Below are 25312 nucleotides of genomic sequence, written 5' to 3' on the forward strand. Positions count from 1 at the left end.
TGTGCATGGTGTGAGGCGTGAGTCTTGTTTCATTTTTTTGCAGGTGGATATCCAGTTATGCTCGCACCATTTGTTAAAAAGACTATCTTTTCCTGATTTAACTGACTTTGGCCTTGGTCAAATATCAACTGTTCATACATGGATAGATTTATGTCTAGATTTTCAATTCTGTTTCATTGGTCTATGTATCTGTTGTTGTACCAGCACCAGGCTGTTTTGACTACTCTGACGATATGATAGGTTCTAAAATCAGGTAGAGTGAGGCCTCCCACTTTGTTCTTCTTTTTCAGTAATGCTTTACATATCCGGGGCTTCTTTCCCTTCCATGTGAAGTTGGATATTTGTTTCCTCATCTCATTAAAAAATATCGTTGGAATTTGGATCAGAATTGAATTGTATCTATAGATCACTTTTGGTAGAATAGATGTTTTTACAATGTTAAGCCATCCTATCCATGAGCAAGGTATGTTTTTCCACTTATGTAGGTCTCTTTTGATTTCTTGCAGTAGTGTTTTGTAGTTTTTTTTTTTTTTTGGTATAACTCTTTTACATCTCTGGTAAGATTTATTCCTAAGTATTTTATCTTCTTGGGGGCTACTGTAGATGGCATTTATTTGGTGATTTCCTCTTGGATGTTCTTTTTGTTGATGTAAAGGAATCCAACTGATTTTTGTATGTTTATCTTGTATCATGATACTCTGCTGAACTCTTCTATTAGTTTCAGTAGTTTCTTGAGGATTCCTTAGGGTTTTCTGTGTATGAGATCATGTCATCTGCAAATAGAGATACTTTTACTTCTTCCTTACCAGTCGGATGCCCTTTATTTCTTTGTCTAGCCTAATTGCTCTGGTTAGGACTTCCAGCACAACGTTGAATAAGAGTGGTGAAAAAAGGGCATCCTTGTCTGGTTCCGAATCTCAGGGGGAATGCTTTCAGACTGTTTCCGTTTAGGATGATGTTGGCTGTTGGCTTTGTATAAGTGTCTTTTATTATGTTGAGAAATCTTCCTTCTGTTCCTATTTTGCTGAGATTTTTTTATCATGAATGGGTGTTGAACTTTGTCAAATGCTTTTTCTGCATCAATTGATAAAATCATGTGATTCTTATCTTTTTTTAAATATTTATTATGGATTATATTAATTGTTTTTCTAATGTTGAACCATCCCTGCATACCTGGTATGAATCCCACTTGGTCATGGTGAATTATTTTTTTGATATGTTGTTGAATTCTATTGGTAGAATTTTGTTGAGGATTTTCCCATCTAAGTTCATGAGGGATAATGAGGGATAGAGGTCTGTAATTTTCTTTTTTTATTGTGGTGTCTTTACCTGGTTTTTGTATTAGGGATATGGTGGCTTCATAGAATAAGTTTGGGGGTATTCCGTCCTTTTCTATGCTCTGAAATACCTCTAGTAGTATGTTAACTTTTATTGGGAAGTTCGGTTGAACCCTGCAGTGAATCTGTCTGGACCAGGGCTTTTTTTTTGTTGGGAGTTTTTTGATTACCTTTTCAATCTCTTCTTTTGTTATGGGTCTGTTTAGTTGTTCTACCTCTGTTTATGTTAGTTTAGGTAGGCAGTGTGTTTCTAGGAATTCATCCGTTTCTTCTAGGTTTTCAATTGTTGTAGAGTACAATTTTTCATAGTAATCTGATATGATTCTTTTGATTTCACTTGGGTCTGTTGAAATATTGGCCATCTCATTTCTTATTTGGGTTTTTTGCATCCTCTCCTGTTTTTCTTTTGTCAGTTTGGCCAATGGCTCATCAATTTTGTTAATTTTTTCAAAGAACCAGCTTTTGGTCTTGTTAATTCTTCCAATTGTTTTTCTGTTTTCTATTTCATTTAATTCTGCTCTAATTTTTATTATTTGCTTTCTTCTGGTACCGGAGGATTTCTTTTGTTGCTCTTTTTCTGTTTAAGTTGTAGGGATAATTCTTTGATTTTGGCCCTTTTTTCTTTTTGTATGTGTGTATATTGATATAAATTGACCTATGAGCCCTGCTTTCGCTGTGTCCCAAAGGTTCTGATAGGAAGTGTTTTCATTCTCATTGGATTCTATGAATTTCTTTATTCCATCCTTCATGTCTTCTCTAACCCAGTCTTTTTTGAGCAGGGCATTGTTCAATTTCCAAGTGTTGGACTTCTTTTCCCTGCTTTTTTTGTTATTGATTTCTACTTTTATGGCCTTAAGGTCAGAGAAGATGCTTTGTAATATTTCAATGTTTTGGATTCTGCAAGGCTTGCTTTATGACCTAATATATGATCTATTCTAGAGAATGTTGCATGTGTGCTAGAAAAGAAAGTATACTTGGCTGCTGTTGGGTTGAGTGTTCTGTATTTGTCTATAAGGTTGAATTGGATGATTGTGACATTTAGAACTTGTGTGTCTTTATTGAGCATCTTTTTGTATATCCTGTGCTTCTCTGAAAGTGGTGTGTTGAAGCCTCCTACTATAATTGTGGAGCTGTCTATCTCACTTTTTAGTGCTGATGGAGTTTCTTTTATGTATCTTGCAGCCCTGTCACTGGGTACATAAATATTTAATATGGTTATATCCTCCTGGTATATTGTCCCTTTAATCATTATATAGTGTCCTTCCTTATCCTTTGTGGTGGAATTAACTTTAAAGTCTATTTTGTCAGAAATTAATATTGCCACTGCTGCTCTTTTTTGATTGTTGATTGCTTGATATATTTTTTTCCCTCTCTTGAGTTTTCGTTTTTTGTGTCTCTAAGTCTAAGGTGTGTCTCTTGTAGGCAGCATATAGACGGATCGTGTTTTTCTAATCCATTCTGCCACTCTTTGTGTCTTTATCACTGCATTTAGTCCATTTATATTCAGCATAATTAAGGGAAAGTTTTGAATTTAGTGCTGTCATTTTGATGTCTTTTTTTGTGTGTTGTTGACAGTTTCTTTTTCCCAGTTCATTTTTTGTGCTGAGTAGTTCATCTTTATATATTGTCTTTTCCTCTTATTCAACGTTGTTCATTTTGTTTCTGCTGAGTCTCTCTCTCTTTTTTTTTTTTTGTATTTTATTTTGATGTGTAGAATAGTTTGTCTCCTTTGTGGTTACCTTAATATTTACCCCTATTTTTCCAAATTTAAATCTAACTTTTATTTCTTTGTATCGCCTTGCCTTCCTCTCCATATGAAAGATCCACAACTACATTTCTTAGCCCCTTTTTATTGTTTTAATATTGTCTTCTTTTACATAATAATATCGCTGTTTCCCTGTTTTGAGTGTTTTTTGTATCTTGATTTATTTTTGTGATTTTCCTGTTTAGTTGACATCTGATTGCTCTGCCCAATGTTCTAGTCTTGGGTCGATACCTGATATTATTGATTTTCTATCCAAAGAACTCCCTTTTGGTATTTCTTGCAGTTTTGGTGTGGTTTTTACAAAGTCCCTAACCTTATGTTTATCTGGAAATGTCCTAATTTCATCTTCATATTTGAGAGATAGGTTTACTGGATATATGATTCTTGGCTTGCAATTTTTTTCCTTCAAGTCTTTATATAAGTCGACCCGTTGCCTTCTTACCTGCATGGTTTCTGCTGAGTAGTCCAAGCTTATTCTTATCGACTCTCCTTTGTTAGGTGAATTTTCGTTCATCCCTGGCTGCTCTTAAAATTCTCTTTATCTTTGGTTTTGGCAAGTTTGATTATAATGTGTCTTGGTGACTTTCTTTTAACATCTACCTTACGTGGAGTTCGATGGGCATCTTAGATAGGTATATGCTCATCTTTCACTATATCAGGGAAGTTTTCTGCCAAGAAGTCTTCAACAGTTCTCTCAGTATTTTCTGTGATCCCTCCCTGTGCTGTTACTCCAATCACTCATAGGTTATTTCTCTTGATAGAATCCCACGTGATTCTTAAGGTTTCTTCATTTTTTTTTAATTCTTTTATCTGATTTTTCTTCAAATAGGTTAGTGCCAAGTGCTTTATCTTGAAGCTCACCAATTCTGCGTTTCAATTGCTGAATTCTGCTCCTCTGACTTTCTATTGAGTTGTGTAATTCTGTAATTTTATTGTTAATCTTCTGAATTTCTGATTGCTGTCTCTCTGTAGTCTTGCAGCTTATTAAATTTTTCATTATGTTCTTGAATAACCCTTTTAATTTCTTCAACTGCTTTATCTGTGTGTTCCTTGGCTTTTTGTGTGTATTGCCTAATTTTCTTCCTGATGTCTTGAAGAGTTTTGTATGTTAATCTTTTGTGTTCTGCATGCGGTAATTCTAGAAGGCACCTTCATTCAGAAGTTTCGTTGATTCTTTCTTTTGAGAGCTTGTTGAGCTGACCATGGTCTGTTTCTTTATGTGACTTGATATTGACTGTTGTCTCCAAGCCATCTATAAGTTATTGAATTAGTTTATGTTTGCTTACTGTGTCGTAGCTTCTTGATTTGTTTTGGTTTGATATGCCCAAATGGGTTGCTTGAGTGAGCTAGCTTGATTATTTTCACCTTTGGAGCTCTGACATCCTGTCCGTAGATGGCTAGAGCCGTTATCAGGTATATCAGTCTAAGAGTCCATTCACTTTTCTTGTCTGAATTCAGCTCAGGTGTCAAGGTAGCTGCTCATCAAGTGTGTGGTATAGGCTCTGTGCTATAGTCTTAGAAGGGCAGGGGTGATTGGTATAGGTACTGGCATCTGGTTGAAGCATCAGGTCATGCTCTGAACAAGGCATGGGTCTGAGAAATCTTCCCACAATTGTCTCTGAGGAAATTGCGTCCCTCTTCCCTAGAGCGTACAGGTGGGTGGGTTCTTCAGGTGGACTATGGGTACCTAGTGTTTCTGGTAGTAAGGACTGGGAGGTCCCATTTATCCTTGGACCCTTGTCATGGGTAGGTGGGTGACATGAGTGGAGCCAGTAGTTCTTAGGCCCCTGATGTAGGTAGATGAGGACCCTGTTTAACAGGCAAAGCATTGACAAACATCAAATACCCACCTCTCCACCGCACAGCTGAAACAATTGTAGTCTGCCAGCAAGGGCCTATTCTCCTGAAATAGGCCCACACAGGTCCATGCAGTGGGGAAAGGTATTCAGAGTCCATGGACCGCTTATGCCTGGACAAGAGCCGTTTTTGTCCCTAGCTCCCCTGGTTAGTGGAGCTGGGAAATTATCTTTTCCCCCAGTTGCAAATCTATTCCTTCTCCAAGGCCGGGAGGATGGGTCCATGAGCTCAACAGAGCCTATCTCAGGCCCAGGGAAATCAACAGCCTCTGAAGCCCGCTTGGGGGTGTAGGGGCACGGTAAAATATACACAAGTGCTTAGGTTTTGCCAAGAGCGCCGTTTTTCTCTGGTTCCAGAGGTGTGAGTAGGCTGTTCAGCTGGCTGCTTCTCCCCGAGGAAACTGCGGCCGAACAATACTACCAGCCTGCCACAGCATCTCCCGGGAATGGTTCCTGAGGGATCCCAGCTGCTTCTGGGAATGGTGCCTTGGGGATCCCAGTGATTCAATTTGGTAACTTTTCTCAGCTTCTGAACCATCTCTTCCTCCCCCTGCTGCTCAGTCTGTTTTCTAAGTTTACCTTTGATGTTCAGGGTTCCTAAAAAAAAAAAAAAACAGATCCAGTGCCTTCGAGTCGATTCCGACTTATAGCTACCCTATAGGACAGAGTAGAACTGCCCCATAGAGTTTCCGAGGAGCACCTGGCGGATTCGAACTGCCAGCTCTTTGGTTGGCAGCTGTAGCACTTAACCACTACGCCACCAGGGTTTCCTCAGGGTTCCTACGGTGTCATAAATATAATTGTTTTACTTGTTTTTTGGGGTCTTTGTTGTCAGAGGGAGTCGCAGGAAGCGTCTGGCTGTTCAGCCATCTTGGCCCCACCTCCCTCAATAGTCTCTTGCCCTTTGGTTCCACAGAGCTGCGGTGCAACCCTGGGCAGTTTGCCTGTCGCAGTGGCGCCATCCAGTGCATCCCCCTCCCCTGGCAGTGTGACGGCTGGGCAACTTGTGAGGATGAGAGCGATGAAGCTGACTGTCCAGGTGAGTCTGTGGAGCAGGCGCCACACACACGCCCTTCTCTTTGTCAGAGTCGGGTGTGCTTCCCTGAGGAGGGTGGTGGTGTGGACTGAGAATCTGGGCTACTTGCCAGCATTGGAAAGTTATTTTGCACGCTCCGTCTAACCCCTTTCTTTCTGTCTTTTTGTTTAAATGGGTCCCGGACATAGGCAGGTCCCAGAAGTTGCAAGATAGCAGGGCCAGGACAGTGGTGAGGCAAGAGGGGCTCCGAGGACACAGGAGGAGGCACAGCCAACCCTGACTTACATGACTCTGAGAGCGAGCGCCTCCCTAGATGTTGGCCCCATGCGCCTCTCTTGCCTCATTCCAGGGCTGGTTGGTTGCTGGTACCTCTTGAGACTTCGCTGGCATCATGAAGAGTGTGTTATTTTAAACACAGGTACTACCAAACCCCTTGGTATTACCAAGCTCCTGCTCACTAGTAGTCTTCCACAAGTGAATTTTCTCCTAGTATATGGAGATGTATGGAGTTGTCACAGAAAGTCTAAGTTGTTGGTTCTCCATCTGTTTCTGCCCCAACACCCTTGAGAAATAAAACATACTCTGTGAGTGACAGTGTTCACTACATCTGTGGTTCTCAACTTGTGTTAGGGTGGAAGGCATAGCAGCTCGCAACACACACACACACACACACACTCTCATACTAATTTGTTTGAGACCCTAGTGATTCTGACAAAGCCTCTAAGAGGAAAAAAAAAAAAAAAGAGGAAGGTGTGTTTAATTCCCAGCTTTAGAATCGTGGATGTGTACTCTTCAGCCCAGCATTCAGATTCCTTCAGAGCCTGGCATGCCTGATTTATTTTACTTGGCCAGTCTGATTTATCACTCCTTTCCATAGCAACTCAGGTGGGCAGTTTCCTATACCTACCCCATTAATTTACTAGCTGCATGGTTTGTTTATAGCTTTCTCTTTTCCTGGAATTCTTTGTTCTATTTTTGTATGTACAAGTCATGCCCATCCTTCAAGGCTTGGCTCAGATGCCACCACAACAAGAAGGTGTCTCCAGCTCCTTTGATCATAGGTTCGCTTTCACCAGCACCTGATCTATCCCTCTCTTACAGCTGTAGCACTGTCTATAGTGCTCACCATTACTTGTACCCATGCTTAATCTCCCCTTCTAGACTGTGAACTCCCTAGGGCAGGAAACTTATCCCTTTCCTCACTGGGATCTGGCCTGGGACAGGGCCCTCCCCCCCCTTTTTTAATTTTTATTGTGTTTTAACTGAAAGTTTACAAATGAAGTTAGTCTTTCATACAAAAATTTGTATACACCTTCCTATATATTCCTAATTGCTCTCCCCCTAATAAGGCTGTTCCTTCCCTCCACTCTCTTTTTGTGTCCATTCTGCCACCTTCTAACCAACTGGGGTCCTTTTAAGCATTCAGTAAATGAAAGACATTGTGTAGTTCCTATAAGCCAAGTGCTGAAAAAAAAATGATTAATTCCAACCAAAAGGATTAGGTAGGGTATCAAATAGAAGACGACATTTGAGCTTGGGATAGTTCTTTTTTGGGGGTTGGAGGATGTTCCAAAATAGTAAACAGAGGTGGTCTGATTGGACCCTCTTTGCCTGTGAAATGACAGTTTTATAGGGGACTCCTCCTAATCCTTTTTTTTTTTTTTTTTCCTCCTAATCCTGCCCTGGGTGTCTTCCTCCTTCCTTGAATTGTGAATGTCTACATCAGGGTGTTTGCCTTTCCAAAGGAGATTTTGAATGGCAGTGGCCCAGTCAGGAGCTTCTGGGACATCCCTGGTCGTTCATTGAGTCATAGTGAGCATGGGATGCAGATGTTCTGAGGTTGTTAGCCCGATAAGGACCAAGGAATCATGACTGGAAGCCTCCCAGTTTGATTCATAGAGCGAGATCTCTTATCCAGCCTCTTGGAGAATTTTCTGAAGGAAGAACCAAATGGTTCTTGGCTTGCTTTAAAATGGAAGCACAGCTTACTTGCTGTTGTCAAAGTGCCTTTTGGCTTAGTTTTTAAGGTTGTATGTAATAACTGTCCTGTTACAGGTAGTGGGTTTGGAGGGGGGGTGGGGCTGGAAGGAGGGATTACCTTTGGTCCCAACGTTGTGACCTGCCCATACGTGGGGGGGAAAAAAAAACTCTTGCTGTCAAGTCAATTCTGACTCATAGTGACCCTATAGGACAGAGTAGAACTGCCCTATAGAGTTTCCAAGGAGCACCTGGTAGATTTGAACTGCCAACCTTTTGGTTAGCAGCTGTAGCTCTTAACTGCAATGCCACCGGGGTTTCCATAAGTGGAAGAGAGGTTCAATAAACCTGTGAGAAGCCCTAGCCATTTTAGGTCAAGTTGCCTTTGAGCATAGACTTCAAGACTTTTGGAGTGACCACATGAGGTTATTTTGTCATATTGCTAAAATCCTGTTAAAGTTGCAGTAAAAGAGTATAGAAGATGTAAAACCACAGGAAGAAAGAAAATGGGCGATGTAACAGATCGTAATTTGGGCGTGTTTTTGGAAGTTGGGAAACGGGTGGTGTACTAGATGTAGTCTGCGCATTCAGACTACATTCCCATTCCTTTCCATGCCTTCCATTTCAGGGGCTGGAAGGCTGGAACCATAATGCTTAGACCCCCTCTGCCAGCAGGTTTCTGGCATTTAGCCCATGAGATGTATTCTCATGACATAGGGAAGATGGGAGGTAGAACCCTTTCTTCCTTTGGCCATGGTGCAGGTACATGGGCTTAGACCAATGTGTGTGTATGTGTGTGCACTACATTCCCCTCTTGATCATCCAACTCAAGGCTGCAGAGCCGCTGGATTGGTGGCGGTTTTCTGCATCTTCCGAACCTCTGGATGGCTGTAGCAGCCCCAGACTCTTGACTATAACTGCAGAGATGAGATGGAATGTTAGAGGTGAGCCACTTTACTTTTGCTCAAATTCTAGCCTTTCCAAGATTTTTTTTATTGTGATAAATGTATATAATAGAATAATTGCCATTTTAACCATTTTTAAGTGTACAATTCAGTGACATTACATTTGTCATGTTGTGCTACTATCAGCACTACATTTCCAAGTATTTTGCATCACCCTTTCAGCAATAAATTCCCTTTCCCCTCACCCCCCAGCCCCGGGTAACCATGAATTAACTTTTGTCTCTATGCATGTGCCTGTTCTGGACATTTCATACAAGTGTGATCATAAAATATTTGTCCTTTGTGTCTGACTTATTTCACTCAGAATATTTTCAAGGTTGATCTACGTATCAGAATATTATTTCTCTTTATGGCTGAATAATATTCCATTGTATGTATGTACCACATTTTGTTTATCTGTCAGTGGACGCTTCGGTTGGTTCTACCTTTTCCAATAGTTTCGAAAGCACCTAATTGCCCATATTAAACCCCTTTTGTTTGAAATACCTGGTGCAGTTTCTGTTTTCCTGACTGAACCATCTTTGACACAGATAGAACTAGCAAAAGATGTGTAAGATTTTTTAATTTAATTTTTGCTGAAAATACACAGCGAAACCTACCCCAATTCCACATTTCTAGACATAACAATAGGTGACATTGGTCACATTTTTCACATGGTATCAACATTCTCATTATCTCTGTTCTAGTTGTTGCACTAACCTTCTCATCTATGCTTTAAAATAGCTGTTGACCCTTTGGTCTTACGTGGATAATTTTTTGTAGAAACGCAATACCTAAGGGTGACAGTCATTACTTTTTGGGCTAAACTGTTACCACCTTAAAGGTGACTTCAGGGGATAGTTCCAATTCAAAGTTTGAAGAGCAATTCAGGACCATAGTCTGAGGTACTCCTCCAGCCTCAGTAGGTCCACTGTCTAGTTCTGGTTTCAAGGTGGAAGAAGTGGTTCTGTAGTCTAGTTCCTTTTCTGATTCTTGGGTTTCTTTATTTTTCTTTTGTTTCAGACAAATAAAGACCAATAAGTGTATCTTACATGGCTGCTCATAAGCTCACCATACTGGGAGGTGGAACATAAACTTTAAGAACTATGTTATGGCAGGAATAAAGGACAACTGTGGTAACTACTATAGCATAGATGATCCTGCAAAAATGGTATTAACAAACAGTAATCTACAAATGGATGCATAGATATGCCAAGATGTGAGGGGGCGGTAAGGGAGCACACCCACTGGCAGATACAGGTTTGGTGGTGGAAATTCCTAAATACATGAGTGTAGGTTCTTCTCATGTATTGATATAGACAGTAAAGCACACAAATGGCACAGTCGGGGAAACCTCTTAGACATAACTAAACACCTCACAGGATGAAGTTCCAAGGCTCAGAGGCAAAGGACCGTAGACTTGGGGGACATCTACATCAGTTGGCACAGCATGGTTCTTAAGACAGTGTTCTACATCCTACTTTGGTGAGTAGTGTCTGGGGTCTTTAAAGCCTGAGAGTGGCCATCTAAGATACAAATACCGGTCTCTTCTAGTCCGGAGCAAAAGAGAGTGAAAAAAAACTAAGGACTCAAGGAAGCAATTAGCCCAAAGGACTAATGGACCACATGAAACCACAGCCTACACGACCCCAAGACCAGAAGAATTAGATGGTACCTGGCTACTACTGCCGACTGCTCTGACTGGGATTACAACAGAGGGTCCCAGACAGAGCAGGAGAAAAATGTAGAACAAAAGATCAAATTCACGAAAATGACTAGACTTACTGGTCTGACAGAGACTGGAGGAGCCCCTGGATACCCTTCAAATTCAGAGCTGATGCCATTCTCAAAGTTCACCTTTCAGCTGAAGATTAGGCAGGCCTATAAAACAGTAACACATGTGAGGAACGTGCTTTTTAGATCAATCAAGTATATGAGACCAACTGGACAACACCTGCCTGAAAACAAAGATGAGAAGGCGGAAGGGAAAGAAAAACTGTATGAATGAAACCAGGGAACCTGGAGCGGAAAGGGAAAGGCAAAGAATGCTGACACAGCGCGTGGATTGCAGCCAGGATCACAAAACAATGTGTGTATAAATTTTTGAATGAGAAACTAATTTGCTCTTTAAACTTTCACCTAAAGCGCAATTTAAAAAAAAAAGCTGTATTATGCCAGTTGACTGGATTGTACCATGGGACCATGGCCCTAAGCCCCCAAACCAAGAAAACTAATTCCATGAGGTGATTAAAACAAAACAACAAATCCACTGCTGTCAATTCAATTCTGACTCACAGGGACCCTGTAGGACAATAGAACTGTTCTAGGCTGTTAGTCTTTACGGAAGCAGATGGCCACATCTTTCTCCTTCGGAGTGGCTGGTAGGTTCAAACTGCCTACCTTTTCGATTAACAGCTGAGCATGAGTGCTTTAACCACTGTGCCAACAGGGCTTCTTATGAAGTAATTGGTTATGTCTAATTATTATCAGCATCTGTAGCCTTCCCCCCCTTATTTTGGTTGTTGTTATATTTGCAAAACCATATATAACCTAGCATTTGCCCATTCATTCCTTTTTCCTATGCAGAGCATATCGATTCAGTTACATCAATCATCAGGACACTTTATGAGGTGATTGGTTATATCTAATTGGTATCAGCATCTGTAGCCCTTTCTCCTTTTTTGGTTGTTGTAAAACCATACACAACCTAGCATTTGCCCATTCGTTCCTTTTCCCTACCTATAGCTTGTTGACATCAGTTAGATCAATCCAGTACTCTTTATGAGGTGATTGGTTATGTCTAATTAGTATCAGCATCTGTAGCCCCCTCCTTTTTTTTTTTTTTTTGCTGTAAAACCACACACAACTTAGCATTAGCCCATTCACCCCTTTTCCCTATGCATATATATAAAAAAAGTATAGCTTATTGAAATAATTTTATCAGTCATGCTGTGCAAACTTTATCCACATTCAACACCATCTTTCCCATTTCAATAAACAAATAGTGACTACTACCTCAGGAGTACTTCTCCCCTTTCTCCTCCCTCACACCCCTGGTAACCACTAATGAACATTACTTTCTGTGTACGTTTACCTCTTTATGTAATTTCATAAAAGTGAAAACAAAGATTTATTTTGTGTGTGGGTGTGTGAGTGACATATTTCGCTCAACATAATGTCTTCCAGGCTCACATTGTAAGATGCTTGGGAACTCATTTTTCTTTATCACTGAATTAGTATTCCTTTGTATGTACCGTATTTTTTTTTTAACTCACTTTCTCCTGCCTCAAGGTATTAAGTGCGCTGTGCTAATTTTTTTATAGCAGCATGTAAAAAAAAAATTGACATAGCAGCGGCTCTTATGACAATACCTTGAGGAGGGAGGGTGTGGTTGACAAACAAACATAGAAGGCCTTCATTACTTGCATAAAAATAAGGTATGTACCACTTTTTACTTATTCATTCATCCGTCGATGGGCACGTAGGTTGCTTCCATCTTTTTTGCTATTGTGAATGGTGCTGTGATGAACATAGGTGAGCATGTGTCTGTCATTTCTATTAGATCCCTAGGGTATATATCTAGGAGTGGAAATGCTGGGTCATATGGCAGTTCAACCTCTAGTTTTTTTGCAGACTGTTGTACACATTGACTGTACCATTTTGTATTCCCACCAGCAGTGGATGAGGGTTCCAGTTTCTCCACATTCTCTCCAACACTTGTTATTATTTTAGCCATCCTAGTGGGAGTGAAATGATATCTCATTGTGGTTTTGAGTTGCATTTCTCTGATGCTTAATAACATTGAACATGTTTTCATGTGTCTGTTGGCCAATTTGAATATCCTCTTCGGTGAAGCATCTGTTTCTATCCTATATCCAGTTTTTGATTGGGTTATTTGTCTTTTTGTTGTTCAGTTATAGAAGTTTTCTATTTAGATACTAGACCCTTATCAGTTATGTCATTCCCAAAGGCTTTTCCCCAGTCTGTAGGTTGTCTCTTTACTCTTTTGTTAAAGCCTTTTGATGAACACAAGTATTTAACTTTCATGAGGTCCCAGTTATCTATTTTGTTTTCTGTTGCTCATGCATTTACTGTTGTGTTTAATAACCTATTATTGAAGAAAATTAGGTCCCATAGCTTTGCTCCTGTATTTTTTTCCAGAAACTTCTTGGTTTTAGATTTAACATTTAGGTCCTTGTTCAATTTTGAATTAGTTTTGTGTATGGTGTGAGGTGTGGATCTTACTTCATTTTTCTGCATGTGAAAATCTAGTTTTGCCAGAACCATTCGTTGAAGAGACTTTTTCTCCTTATTGTGTGGATTTGGTTCCCTTGTCGAAAATCAATTGACCATAGATAGGTTTTCAATTTTATTTAATTGGTCTGTGTGTCTATCCCAGGTTGTTTTGATTACTATAGCTGTGTAATATATTTCGAGGTAAGGAAGTGTGAGACCTCCTACTTTGTTCTTCTTCAAAGATTGCTTTGGCTATTCAGGGTCTTTTGTCTTTCCACATAAAATTGAGGATTAGTTTTTTTCATTTCTGTAAAAAATGCTGTTGGAATGCTGTTTGGGATTGTCTTGTACCTGAAAATCACTTTGGGTAGTATTGACATCTTGACTATATTAAGTCTTCCAATCCATGAGTATGGAATGTCTTCTCTTGTATTTAGGTCTTCTTTAGTCTCTTTCAGAAATGTCTTATGATTTTCATTGTATATGTCTTTAACATCCCTGGGCAAATTTATTCCTAGATCTTTTTTTTTTTTTTTAGTCTCTTTCAGAAATGTCTTATGATTTTCATTGTATATGTCTTTAACATCCCTGGGCAAATTTATTCCTAGATCTTTTAGTCACTTAGGAGTGGTTTTCTTAATCTGCTTTTCAGATTTCTGATGTATAGAAACACAGATGATTTGTGTGTTGACCTTGTATCGTGCAACTATGCTAAATGTCTCTATTCTAGAAGCTTTTTAGTAGATTTTTCGGGATTTTCTATATGTAGTATTATGTTCTCTGCAAATAGAGGTAGTTTTACCTCTTCCGTTCCAATTTGGATACCTTTTGTTTTCTTGCCTAATTTCTCTGGCTAGGATTTCCAGTACAGTATTGAATAGGAGAGGTGATTGTGGGCATCCTTGACCCTGTTTTCAAGGGGGAAGTTGTCAGTTAGTATGATGTTAACCGTTGGTTTTTCATAAATGCCCTTAATCATAATGAGGAACTTAACTTTTATTCCAATCTTGTTAAGAGTTTATATCAAGAAAGGGTGCTGGGTTTTATCAGATGCCTTTTCTGTGTCAATTGAAATGTTCATGTGGTTCTTTTCCTTTGTTCTATTAATGCGGTGTATGACATTGATTTTCTAATGTTGAACCAACCTTACATTCCTGGAATAAATCCCACTTAATCATGATTTAATATGCTGTTGGATTCTGTTTGTTAGTATTTTGTTGAGAATGTTTGCATCTCTCTTGATAAGGAATATTGGTCTGTAGTTTTCTTTTGGTGTTTTTGTCTGGTTTTGGTACCAGGGTAATGCTCACTTCACAGAGAGTATTCCTTCTTCCTCTATTTTTAGAAGAGTTTGAACAGGATTGGTGTCAGTTTTCTAAATGTTTGGTAGAATTCCCCAATGAAGCCATCTGGTCCTGGACTTTTCTTTGTTGGGAGGCTTTTTATTACTGATTCTGTCTGGCTCTGTTAAGGTTTTCTACTTCCTTTTGAGTCTGTTTAGTTTGGTTATGTGTCTCTAGGAATTTGACCATTTCACCAAAATATTGATTTTGATGGAGTATAATTGTTCATAGTATTTTGTTATAATCCTTTTTTCTTCTTTTGGGTCGGTTGTAATGTCTCCGCTTTCACTTCTCATTTTGGTTATTTGTGTCTTTTCTCTTTGTCAGCCTAGCAAGTGATTTGTCAATTGATCTTTTCAAAGAACCGACTTCTGGATTTGTTGATCCTCTCTATGGTTTTCCTGTTTTCTATATCATTTATTACTCTTTTTTCTTTTGGTAGTTTTAGGCTTAGCTTGCTCTTGTGTATCTTCTTTAGTGAAATGAATATTCAACCTCTTTGCCCATTTTTTGAATGGGTTGCATGTCTTTTTGTTAAGTTGTAGGAATTATTTATATATTCTGGATATTAAAACTGTTATCTGATATATGGTTTCTAAAAATATTCTCCCAGTCTTTAGGTTGGCTTTTCACTTTGTTGTTAAAATCTTTTGTGGAACAGAAGTTTTTAATCTTGATGAAGTTCAGTATATCTATTTTATCTTTTGTGGCTAGTGTTTCTAGTGTCAACTAAGAATCCATTGTTAAAAACTAGGTCCTGAAGCCATACCCCTATGTTTTCTTTGAGGTTTTTTTTTTATTGTTTTAGTTTTTACATTTAGGACCTTGATCCTGTTTTAGTTAATTTTCATGTATAGTGTGATGTATGAGTCCAGCTTCATTCTTTTGCATGTGAATATCCAGTTGTCCTAGCACAATTAGACGGTCAATTCATTTTTGACAAGAGTATATATATTTTTTGCCACTGCATGGACTTAACACTCTTGTCAAAAATGGATTCACTGCCTGGACTTAACACTCTTGTCAAAAATGAATTGACTGTAGATGTATGCGTTTCTTTCTGGACTCTGAATTCTATGTCATTGGTCTGTGTGTCTATTATTATATCAATAACAGACTGTTTATTACTGTAGCTGTATAGTATGATTTGAAATCAGGAAGTGTGAGTCCTCCTGCTTTGTTCTTCATTCAGGGCCACTTGCCATTCCATGTAGAATTGAGGACTTGCTTTTCTATTTCTACATAGAAGGCTATTAGAATTTCGATAGGGATTGCATTGAATCTGTGAATCGCATTGGGTAGTATTGACATCTTAGCAATGTTAAGTCTTCCAATCTATGAACACAGAACATCTTTCTATTTATTTAGGTCTTCTTTAATCTCTTTCAGCAATGTTTTGTAATTTTCTTTGTATAAGTCTTTGAAATCACTGGTTAAATTTATTCTTAATATTTTATTTGTTTAGATGCTATTGTAAACGGAATTGTTTTCTTAATTTCCTTTTCATATTGCTCATTGCTGGTGTATAGAAACCCAACAGATTTTTGCGTGTTGACCTTGTACCCTGCAACTTTGCTGAATTCCTCTGTTAGCTCTAGAAGCTTTCTTGTGGATTCTTCCAGATTTTCTCTATGTAGGATCATGTCATCTGTGAACTGGGTTAATTTTACTTCTTCTATATTGATTTAGATAACTCTTTTTTCTTTTCTTGTCTTATTGTTCTGGTAAGAATTTCTAGTGCAATATTGAATAATAGTGATTATTCAGGCATCTTTGTTTTGTGTGTAATCTAAAGGGAAAGCTCTCAGTCTTTCTTTTTTGAGTATAATGTTGGCTGTTGGTTTTTCATATGTGCCCTTAATCGTACTGAAGAATTTTCTTTCTATTCCTATCTTGTTGAGTGTTCTTTTTTTTTTTAATTAATTTTTATTGTGTTGTAAGTGAAAGTTTATAAATCATGTCAGTCTCTCATACAAAAATTTACATACACCTTGCAATACACTCCTAATTGCTCTCCCTCTAATGAGATAGCACAGTTCTTCCTTCCACTCTCTCTCCTCATGTCCATTCAGGTAGCTTCTGGCCCCCTCTGCGCTCTCATTCCACACCAGATAGGAGATGCCAACATAGTCTCATGTGTCTACTTGATACAAGAAGATCGTTCTTCACCAGTATCGTTTTCCATCCCTTATTCCAGTCCAATCCATGTCTGAAGAGTTGGCTTTGGGAATGGTTCCTGTCTTGGGCTAACAAAAGGTCTGGGGACCACGGCCTCCGGGGTCCTTCTAGTCCCAGTCTGACCATTAAGTCTGGTCTTTTTACAAGAATTTGGGGCCTGCATCCTGCTGCTCTCCTGCTCCATCAGGGGTTTGCTGTTGTGTTCCCTGTCAAGACGGTCATTGGTTGTGCCTGGGCACCATCTAGTTGTTCTGGTCTCAGGCTGATGTAGTCTCTGGCTTATGTGGTCGTTTCTGTCTCTTAGGCTCATAATTACCTGTGTCTTTGGTGTTCTTCATTCTTCCTTGCTCCAGTTGGGTCGAGACCAATTGATGTATCTTAGATGGCTGCTTGCTAGAGTTTATGACCCCAGACACCACTCTCCAAAGTGGGATGCAGAATGTTTTTTGAATAGATTTTATTATGCCAGTTGACTTAGATGTCCCCTGAAACCATGGTCCTCAAACTGCCGCCCCTGCTACGCTGGCCTTGGAAGCGTTCAGTTTATTCAGGAAACTTCTTTGTTTCTGGTTTAGTCCAGTTGTGTTGACCTCTCCTGTATTGTGTATTGTCTTGCCCTTCACCTGAAATCAAACTTATCTAATTAATGAATACTCCTCTCCTTCCCTCCCTCCCCACTCTCATAACCATCAAAGAGTATTTTCTTCTCCGTTTAAACTGTTGCTCCAGTTGTTGAGTGTTCTTATCAAGGAAGTATGTTGGATTTTATCAAATGCCTTTTCTGCATTGATCGAGATGTTCATGTGGTTCTTTTCCTTTGTTATATTAATGTAGTGTATTATTTTCATTGATTTTTTTAAATGTCATACTGTCCTTGTGTTTCCTAGAATTTATCCCACTTGATCTTGGTGTATAATTCTTTTAAGATGCTGTTGGATTCTGGTTGCTAGTATTTTGGTGAGAATTTTTGCATCTGTATTCATAAGGGATATTGGTCTGTAGTTTTCTTGTCTTGTGGTATCTTTGGCTTTGGTATCAGGGTAATGTTGGTTTCCTAGAATGAATTAGTGAGTGTTTCTTCCTCCTCACTTTTTAAAACAGTTTGAGCAGGATTGGTGTCAATTCTTGTTGATTCTATTGTTTTTCTCTTTATTTCGTTTATTTCTGTTCTGATCTTTATTATTTCCTCCTCTGGCATTTTTAAGCTTAGTTTGCTCTCTGGTTCTTCATGTTGTAGAGTTAGGCTATTATTTTGAGATCTTTCTTCTTTTTTAATGTAGGTGGTTACTGCTGTAAACTTTGCTCTGAGCATTGCCTTCACTGCACCCTGTAGGTTTTGTTATGTTGTGTTTTCATTTTTGTCTGACTCTGTTTTTTTCCTCTTGACTTTTTACTTGACCCAATGTTAGTTTAATAGTATGTTGTTTAATTTCCACATATATGTGTGTTTTCCTTCTGGTACTAATTCCTAGTATCATTCCCTTGTGGTTGGAGAGGATACTTTGTTATAATCTCAGTCTTTGAAAATGTAGAGACTTTTATTGTGACCTAGCATACAGTCTGTTTTGGCAAATAACCCATGTGAACTGGATAAGAATGTGTATTCTTTTAAGTGGAGTGCTCTAAATATGTCTGCTGAGTCTAATTGGTTAATAGTATCGTTGAGGTTCTCTGTTTTATTACTAATCTTCCTTCTAGGTGTTCTGTCCAATATCGAAAGTGGCGTGTTGAAGCCTTCAGCTATTATTGTAGAACTGTCTGTCTGTCACTCACTTTAGTTCTGTCATTGTTTGCTTGATATATTTTGTGGCATTGATGTTAGGTGCATATGTATTTGTTATATCTTCTTGATGAATTGACCCTTTTATTATTGTATAATGTCCTTATTTGTCCCTATAACTGATTTTTACTTAAAATCTATTTTGTATTAATATGGCCACTTCTGATCTCTTTTGGGTACTATTTGCATGGAATATTCTTTCCCATCCTTTACCTTTCAATCTGTTTGTGTCCTTGGGCCTAAGATGTGTCTCTTGTAGGTAGCATATAGATGAATCATTCATACATACATATACATATACACATATATATATATATATATATATATCCATTCTGCCACTCTCTGCCTTTTGCTCGGAGCATTTAATCTGTTTACATTTAAGGAAATACTGATAACTACTTCTGTCATCTTGCTAATTGTTTTTTTTTTTTAATTCTATTGGCTATAATTCTGTCGAGAATTTCTGTATCTATATTCATGAGAGATATTGGTCTGTAACTTTCTTTTTTTTTTTTTAATTAACTTTTCTTGAGCTTCAAGTGAACGTTTACAAATCAAGTCAGACTGTCACATATAAGTTTGTATACACCTTACTCCGTACTCCCACTTGCTCTCCCCGTAATGAGTCAGCCCTTCCAGTCTCTCCTTTCATGACAATTTTGCCAGCTTCCAACACTCTCTATCCTACCATCCCTCCTCCAGACAGGAGATGCCAACACAGTCTCAAGTGTCCACCTGATATAATTAGCTCACTCTTCATCAGCATCTCTCTCCTACCCACTGTCCAGTCCCTTTCAAGTCTGATAAGTTGTCTTCGGGAATGGTTCCTGTCCTGTGCCAACAGAAGGTTTGGGGACCATGACCGCAGGGATTCCTCTAGGCTCAGTCAGACCACTAAGTCTGGTCTTTTTATGAGAATTTGGGGTCTGCATCCCACTCATCTCCTGCTCCCTCAGGGGTTCTCTGTTGTGCTCCCTGTCAGGACAGTCATCGATTGTGGATGGGCGCCAACTGGTTCTTCTGGTCTCAGGATGATGTAGGTCTCTGGTTCATGAGGCCCTTTCTGTCTCTTGGGCTCTTAGTTGTCGTGTGACCTTGGTGTTCTTCATTTTCCTTTGCTCCAGGTGAGTTTAGACCAATTGATGCATCTTAGATGGCCGCTTGTTAGCATTTAAGACCCAGACGCCACATTTCAAAGTGGGATACAGAATGTTTTCATAATAGAATTATTTTGCCAATTGACTTAGAAGTCCCCTCAAACCATGGACCCCAAACCCCCGCCCTTGCTCCGCTGACCTTTGAAGCATTCATTTTATCCCGGAAACTTCCCTGCTTTTGGTCCAGTCCAGCTGAGCTGACCTTCCATGTATTGAGTATTGTCCTTCTCTTCACCTAAAGCAGTTCTTAGCTACTAATTAATCAGTAAAAAACCCTCTCCCACCCTCCCTCCCTTCCCCCCTCCTAACCACAAAAGTATGTGTTCTTCTCAGTTTATACTATTTCTCAAGATCTTATAATAGCGGTCTTATACAATATTTGTCCTTTTGCCTCTTGACTAATTTCACTCAGCATAATGCCTTCCAGGTTCCTCTATGTTATGAAATGTTTCACAGATTCGTCACTGTTCTTTATCGATGCGTAGTATTCCATTGTGTGAATATACCACAATTTATTTACCCATTCATCCGTTGATGGACACCTTGGTTGCTACCAGCTTTTTGCTGTTGTAAACAGAGCTGCAATAAACATGGGTGTGCATATATCTGTTTGTATGAAGGCTCTTATTTCTCTAGGGTATATTCCGAGGAGTGGGATTTCTGGGTTGTATGGTAGTTCTATTTCTAACTGTTTAAGATAACGCCAGATAGATTTCCAAAGTGGTTGTACCGTTTTACATTCCCACCAGCAGTGTATGAGAGTTCCAATCTCTCCGCAGCCTCTCCAACATATATTATTTTGTGTTTTTTGGATTAATGCCAGCCTTGTTGGAGTGAGAGGGAATCTCATCATAGTTTTAATTTGCATTTCTCTAATGGCTAATGATCGAGAGCATTTTCTCATGTATCTGTTAGCTGCCTGAATATCTTCTTTAGTGAAGTCCCTGTTCATATCTTTTGCCCACTTCTTGTTTGGGTTGTTTGTCTTTTTGTGGTTGAGTTTTGACAGAAGCATATAGATTTTAGAGAGCAGGCGCTGGTCAGAGATGTCATAGCTGAAAATTCTTTCCCACTCTGTAGGTGGTCTTTTTACTCTTTTGGTGAAGTCTTTAGATGAGCATAAGTGTTTGATTTTTAGGAGCTCCCAGTTATCGGGTTTCTCTTCATCATTTTTGGTAATGTTTTGTATTCTGTTTATGCCTTGTATCAGGGCTCCTAATGTTGTCCCTATTTTTTTCTTCCATGATCTTTATCGTTTTACTCTTTCTGTTTAGGTCTTTGATCCACTTGGAGTTAGTTTTTGTGCATGGTGTGAGGTATGGGTCCTGTTTCATTTTTTTGCAAATGGATATCCAGTTATGCCAGCATCATTTGTTAAAAAGACTATCTTTTCCCCAATTAACTGACACTGGGCCTTTGTCAAATATCAGCTGCTCATATGTGGATGGATTTATAACTGGGTTCTCAATTCTGTTCCACTGGTCTATGTGTCTGTTGTTGTACCAGTACCAGGCTGTTTTGACTACTGTGGCTGTATAATAGGTTCTGAAATCAGGTAGAGTGAGGCCTCTCACTTTCTTCTTCTTTTTCAGTAATGCTTTGCTTATCCGAGGCTTCTTTCCCTTCCATATGAAATTGGTGATTTGTTTCTCTATCACCTTAAAAAATGACATTGGAATTTGGATCAGAAGTGCATTGTATGTATAGATGGCTTTTGGTAGAATAGACATTTTTACTATGTTAAGTCTTCCTATCCATGAGCAAGGTATGTTTTTCCACTTAAGTATGTCCTTTTGAATTTCTTGTAGTAGAGCTTTGTAGTTTTCTTTGTATAGGTCTTTTACATCTTTGGTAAGATTTATTCCTAAGTATTTTATCTTCTTGGGGGTTACTGTGAATGGTATTGATTTGGTTATTTCCTCTTCGATGTTCTTTTTGTTGATGTAGAGGAATCCAAGTGATTTTTGTATGTTTATCTTATAACCTGAGACTCTGCCAAACTCTTCTATTACTTTCAGTAGTTTTCTGGAGGATTCCTTAGGGTTTTCTGTGTATAAGATCATGTCATCTGCAAATAGGGATAATTTTACTTCCTCTTTGCTAATCGGATGCCCTTTATTTCTTTGTCTAGCCTAATTGCTCTGGCTAGGACCTCTAGCACAATGTTGAATAAGAGAAGAGATAAAGGGCATCCTTGTCTGGTTCCTGTTCTCAAGGGAAATGCTTTCAGGTTCTCTCCATTTAGAGTGATATTGGCTGTTGGCTTTGCATAGATGCCCTTTATTATGTTGAGGAATTTTCCTTCAATTCCTATTTTGCTGAGAGTTTTTATCATAAATGGGTGTTGGACTTTGTCAAATGCCTTTTCTGCATCAATTGATAAGAACATGTGGTTTTTGTCTTTTGTTTTATTTATATGGTGGATTACATTAATGGTTTTTCTAATATTAAACCAGCCTTGCATACCTGGTATAAACCCCACTTGCTCATGGTGAATCATTTTTTTGATATGTTGTTGAATTCTATTGGCTAGAATTTTGTTGAGGATTTTTGCATCTGTGTTCATGAGGGACATAGGTCTGTAATTCTCTTTTTTTGTGGTGTCTTTACCTGGTTTTGGTATCAGGGAGATGGTGGCTTCATAGAATGAGTTGGGTAGTATTCCGTCATTTTCTATGCTTTGAAATACCTTTAATAGTAGTGGTGTTAACTCTTCTCTGAAAGTTTGGTAGAACTCTGCAGTATAGCCATCCGGGCCAGGGCTTTTTTTTTGCTGGGAGTTTTTTGATTACAGTTTCAATCTCTTTTTTTGTTATGGGTCTATTTAGTTGTTCTTCTTCTGATTGTGTTAGTTTAGGTAGGTAGTGTTTTTCCAGGAATTCATCCATTTCTTCTAGGTTTTCAAATTTGTTAGAGTACAGTTTTTCGTAGTAATCTGATATGATTCTTTTAATTTCAGTTGGGTCTGTTGTGATGTGGCCCTTCTCGTTTCTTATTCGGGTTATTTGTTTCCTTTCCTGTATTTCTTTAGTCAGTCTAGCCAATGGTTTATCGATTTTGTTAATTTTTTCAAAGAACCAGCTTTTGGCTTGTTAATTCTTTCAATTGTTTTTCTGTTCTCTAATTCATTTAGTTCAGCTCTAATTTTTATTATTTGTTTTCTTCTGGTGCCTGATGGATTCTTTTGTTGCTCACTTTCTATTTGTTCAAGTTGTAGGGACAGTTCTCTGATTTTGGCTCTTTCTTCTTTTTGTATGTGTGCATTTATCGATACAAATTGGCCTCTGAGCACCGCTTTTGCTGTGTCCCAGAGGTTTTGATAGGAAGTCTTTTCATTCTCGTTGCATTCTATGAATTTCCTTATTCCCTCCTTAATGTCTTCTGGAACCCAGTCTTTTTTCAGGAGGGTATTGTTCAGTTTCCAAGTATTTGATTTCATTTCCCTAGTTTTTCTGTTATTGATTTCCACTTTTATGGCCTTGTGGTCTGAGAAGATGCTTTGTAATATTTCGATGTTTTGGATTCTGCAAAGGTTTGTTTTATGACCTAATATGTGGTCTATTCTAGAGAATGTTCCATGTGTGCTAGAAAAAAAGTATACTTTGCAGCAGTTGGGTGGAGAGTTCTGTATAAGTGAATGAGGTCAAGTTGGTTGATTGTTGTAATTAGGTCTCCCGTGTCTCTATTGAGCTTTTTACTGGATGTCCTGTTCTTCTCCGAAATTGGTGTGTTGAAGTCTCCTACTATAATTGTGGAGGTGTTCTGTTCAGTTCTGTTAAAATTTGATTTATGTATCTTGCAGCCCTGTCATTGGGTGCATAAATATTTAATATGGTTATGTCTTCCTGATCAATTGTCCCTTTTATCATTATGTTGTGTCCTTCTTTATCCTTTGTGGTAGATTTAACTTCTAAGTCTGTTTTGTCAGAAATTAATATTGCTGCTCCTGCTCTTTTTTGCCTATTGTTTGCTTGATGTATTTTTTTCCATCCTTTGAGTTTTAGTTTGTTTGTGTCTCTAAGTCTAAGGTGTGTCTCTTGTAGGCAGCATATAGATGGATCGTGTTTCTTTATTCAGTCCGAGATTCTCTGTCTCTTTATTGGTGCGTTTAGTCCATTTACATTCAGCGTAATTATAGATAAGTAAGTGTTTAGTGTTGTCATTTTGATGCCTTTTTATGTGTGTTGTTGACAATTTCACTTTTCCACTTTTTTGTGCTGAGACGTTTTTCTTTGTAAATTGTGAGATCCTCATTTTCGTAGTATTTGACTTTATGTTTGTTTATTCGTTACGTTTTTCTTGGTTTTTATTTTTAGTTATGGAGTTGTTATACCTTTTTGTGGTTACCTTAATATTTACCCCTATTTTTCTAAGTAAAAACCTAACTTGTATTGTCCTATATCGCCTTGTATCCCTCTCCATATGGCAGTTCCATGCCACCTGTATTTAGTCCCTCTTTTTGATTATTGTGATCTTTTACATATTGACTTCAATGATTCCCTGTTTTGAGCATTTTTTTTTTTTTTAATCTTAATTTGTTTTTGTGATTTCCCTATTTGAGTTGATATCAGGATGTTCTGTTCTGTGACCTTGTGTTGTGCTGGTATCTGATATTATTGGTTTTCTGGCCAAACAATTTCCTTTAGTATTTCTTGTAGCTTTGGTTTGGTTTTTGCAAATTCTCTAAGCTTGTGTTTATCTGTAAATATCTTAATTTTGCCTTCATATTTGAGAGAGAGTTTTGCTGGATATATGATCCTTGGCTGGCAGTTTTTCTCCTTCAGTGCTCTGTATATGTCATCCTATTGCTTTCTTGCCTGCATGGTTTCTGCTGAGTAGTCTGAACTTATTGATTCTTCCTTGAAGGAGACCTTTCTTTTATCCCTGGCTGCTTTTGAAATTTTCTCTTTATCTTTGGTTTTGGCAAGTTTGATGATAATATGTCTTGGTGTTTTTCTTTTCGGATCAGTCTTAAATGGGGTTCGATGAGCATCTTGGATAGATATCCTTTTGTCTTTCATGATGTCAGGGAAGTTTTCTGTCAGCAGATCTTCAACTATTCTCTCTGTGTTTTCTGTCCTCCCTCCCTGTTCTGGGACTCCAGTCACACGCAAGTTATCCTTCTTGATAGAGTCCCACATGATTCTTAGGGTTTCTTCATTTTTTAAAATTCTTTTATCTGATTTTTTTTCAGCTATGTTGGTGTTAATTCCCTGGTCCTCCAGAGTTCCCACTCTGCATTCTAATTGCTCAAGTCTGCTCCTCTGACTTCCTATTGTGTTGTCTAATTCTGTAATTTTATTGTGAATCTTTTGGATTTCTGCATGGTGTCTCTCTATGGATTCTTGCAACTTATTAATTTTTGCACTATGTTCTTGAATAATCTTTTTGAGTTCTTCAACTGCTTTATCAGTGTGTTCCTTGGCTTTTTCTGCCATTTGCCTTATTTCATTTCTGAGGTCATCCGTGATGTCTTGAAGCATTCTGTAAATTAGTTTTTTTTTTTCTGTATCTGGTAGTTCCAGGATTGTATCTTCATTGGGAAAGATTTTGATTCTTTTTGTTTGGGGGGTTGTAGAAGCTGTCATGGTCTGCTTCTTTATGTGGTTTGATACTGACTGCTCTCTCCGAGCCATCACTAAGATACAGTAGTGATTTATTCTCTATTTGCTCACTGAGTCTTATCTTGTTTTGTTTTCTTTC

General features: G+C 38.5%; 1 protein-coding gene across 5 annotated transcripts in view; it reads left to right on the forward strand.

Annotated features, from left to right (window-relative positions):
• Positions 1 to 25312, forward strand: part of DGCR2 (DiGeorge syndrome critical region gene 2) — a 158991-nt gene that overhangs the window by 37301 nt on the left and 96378 nt on the right. For 4 of the 5 annotated variants that reach the window (XM_064272584.1, XM_064272581.1, XM_064272583.1 and 1 more), the window contains exon 2: positions 5875 to 5997. In XM_064272584.1, the coding sequence (XP_064128654.1) occupies positions 5875 to 5997 (123 nt within the window). Of the gene's footprint in view, positions 1 to 3885; positions 5471 to 5874; positions 5998 to 6182; positions 6413 to 25312 lie in introns of those variants that run through there. The other variant, XM_064272582.1, reaches the window with a different exon arrangement.

This window comes from Loxodonta africana, chromosome 19 (assembly GCF_030014295.1).
Source record: "Loxodonta africana isolate mLoxAfr1 chromosome 19, mLoxAfr1.hap2, whole genome shotgun sequence".
NCBI classification, from domain to species: Eukaryota; Metazoa; Chordata; class Mammalia; order Proboscidea; family Elephantidae; genus Loxodonta; species Loxodonta africana.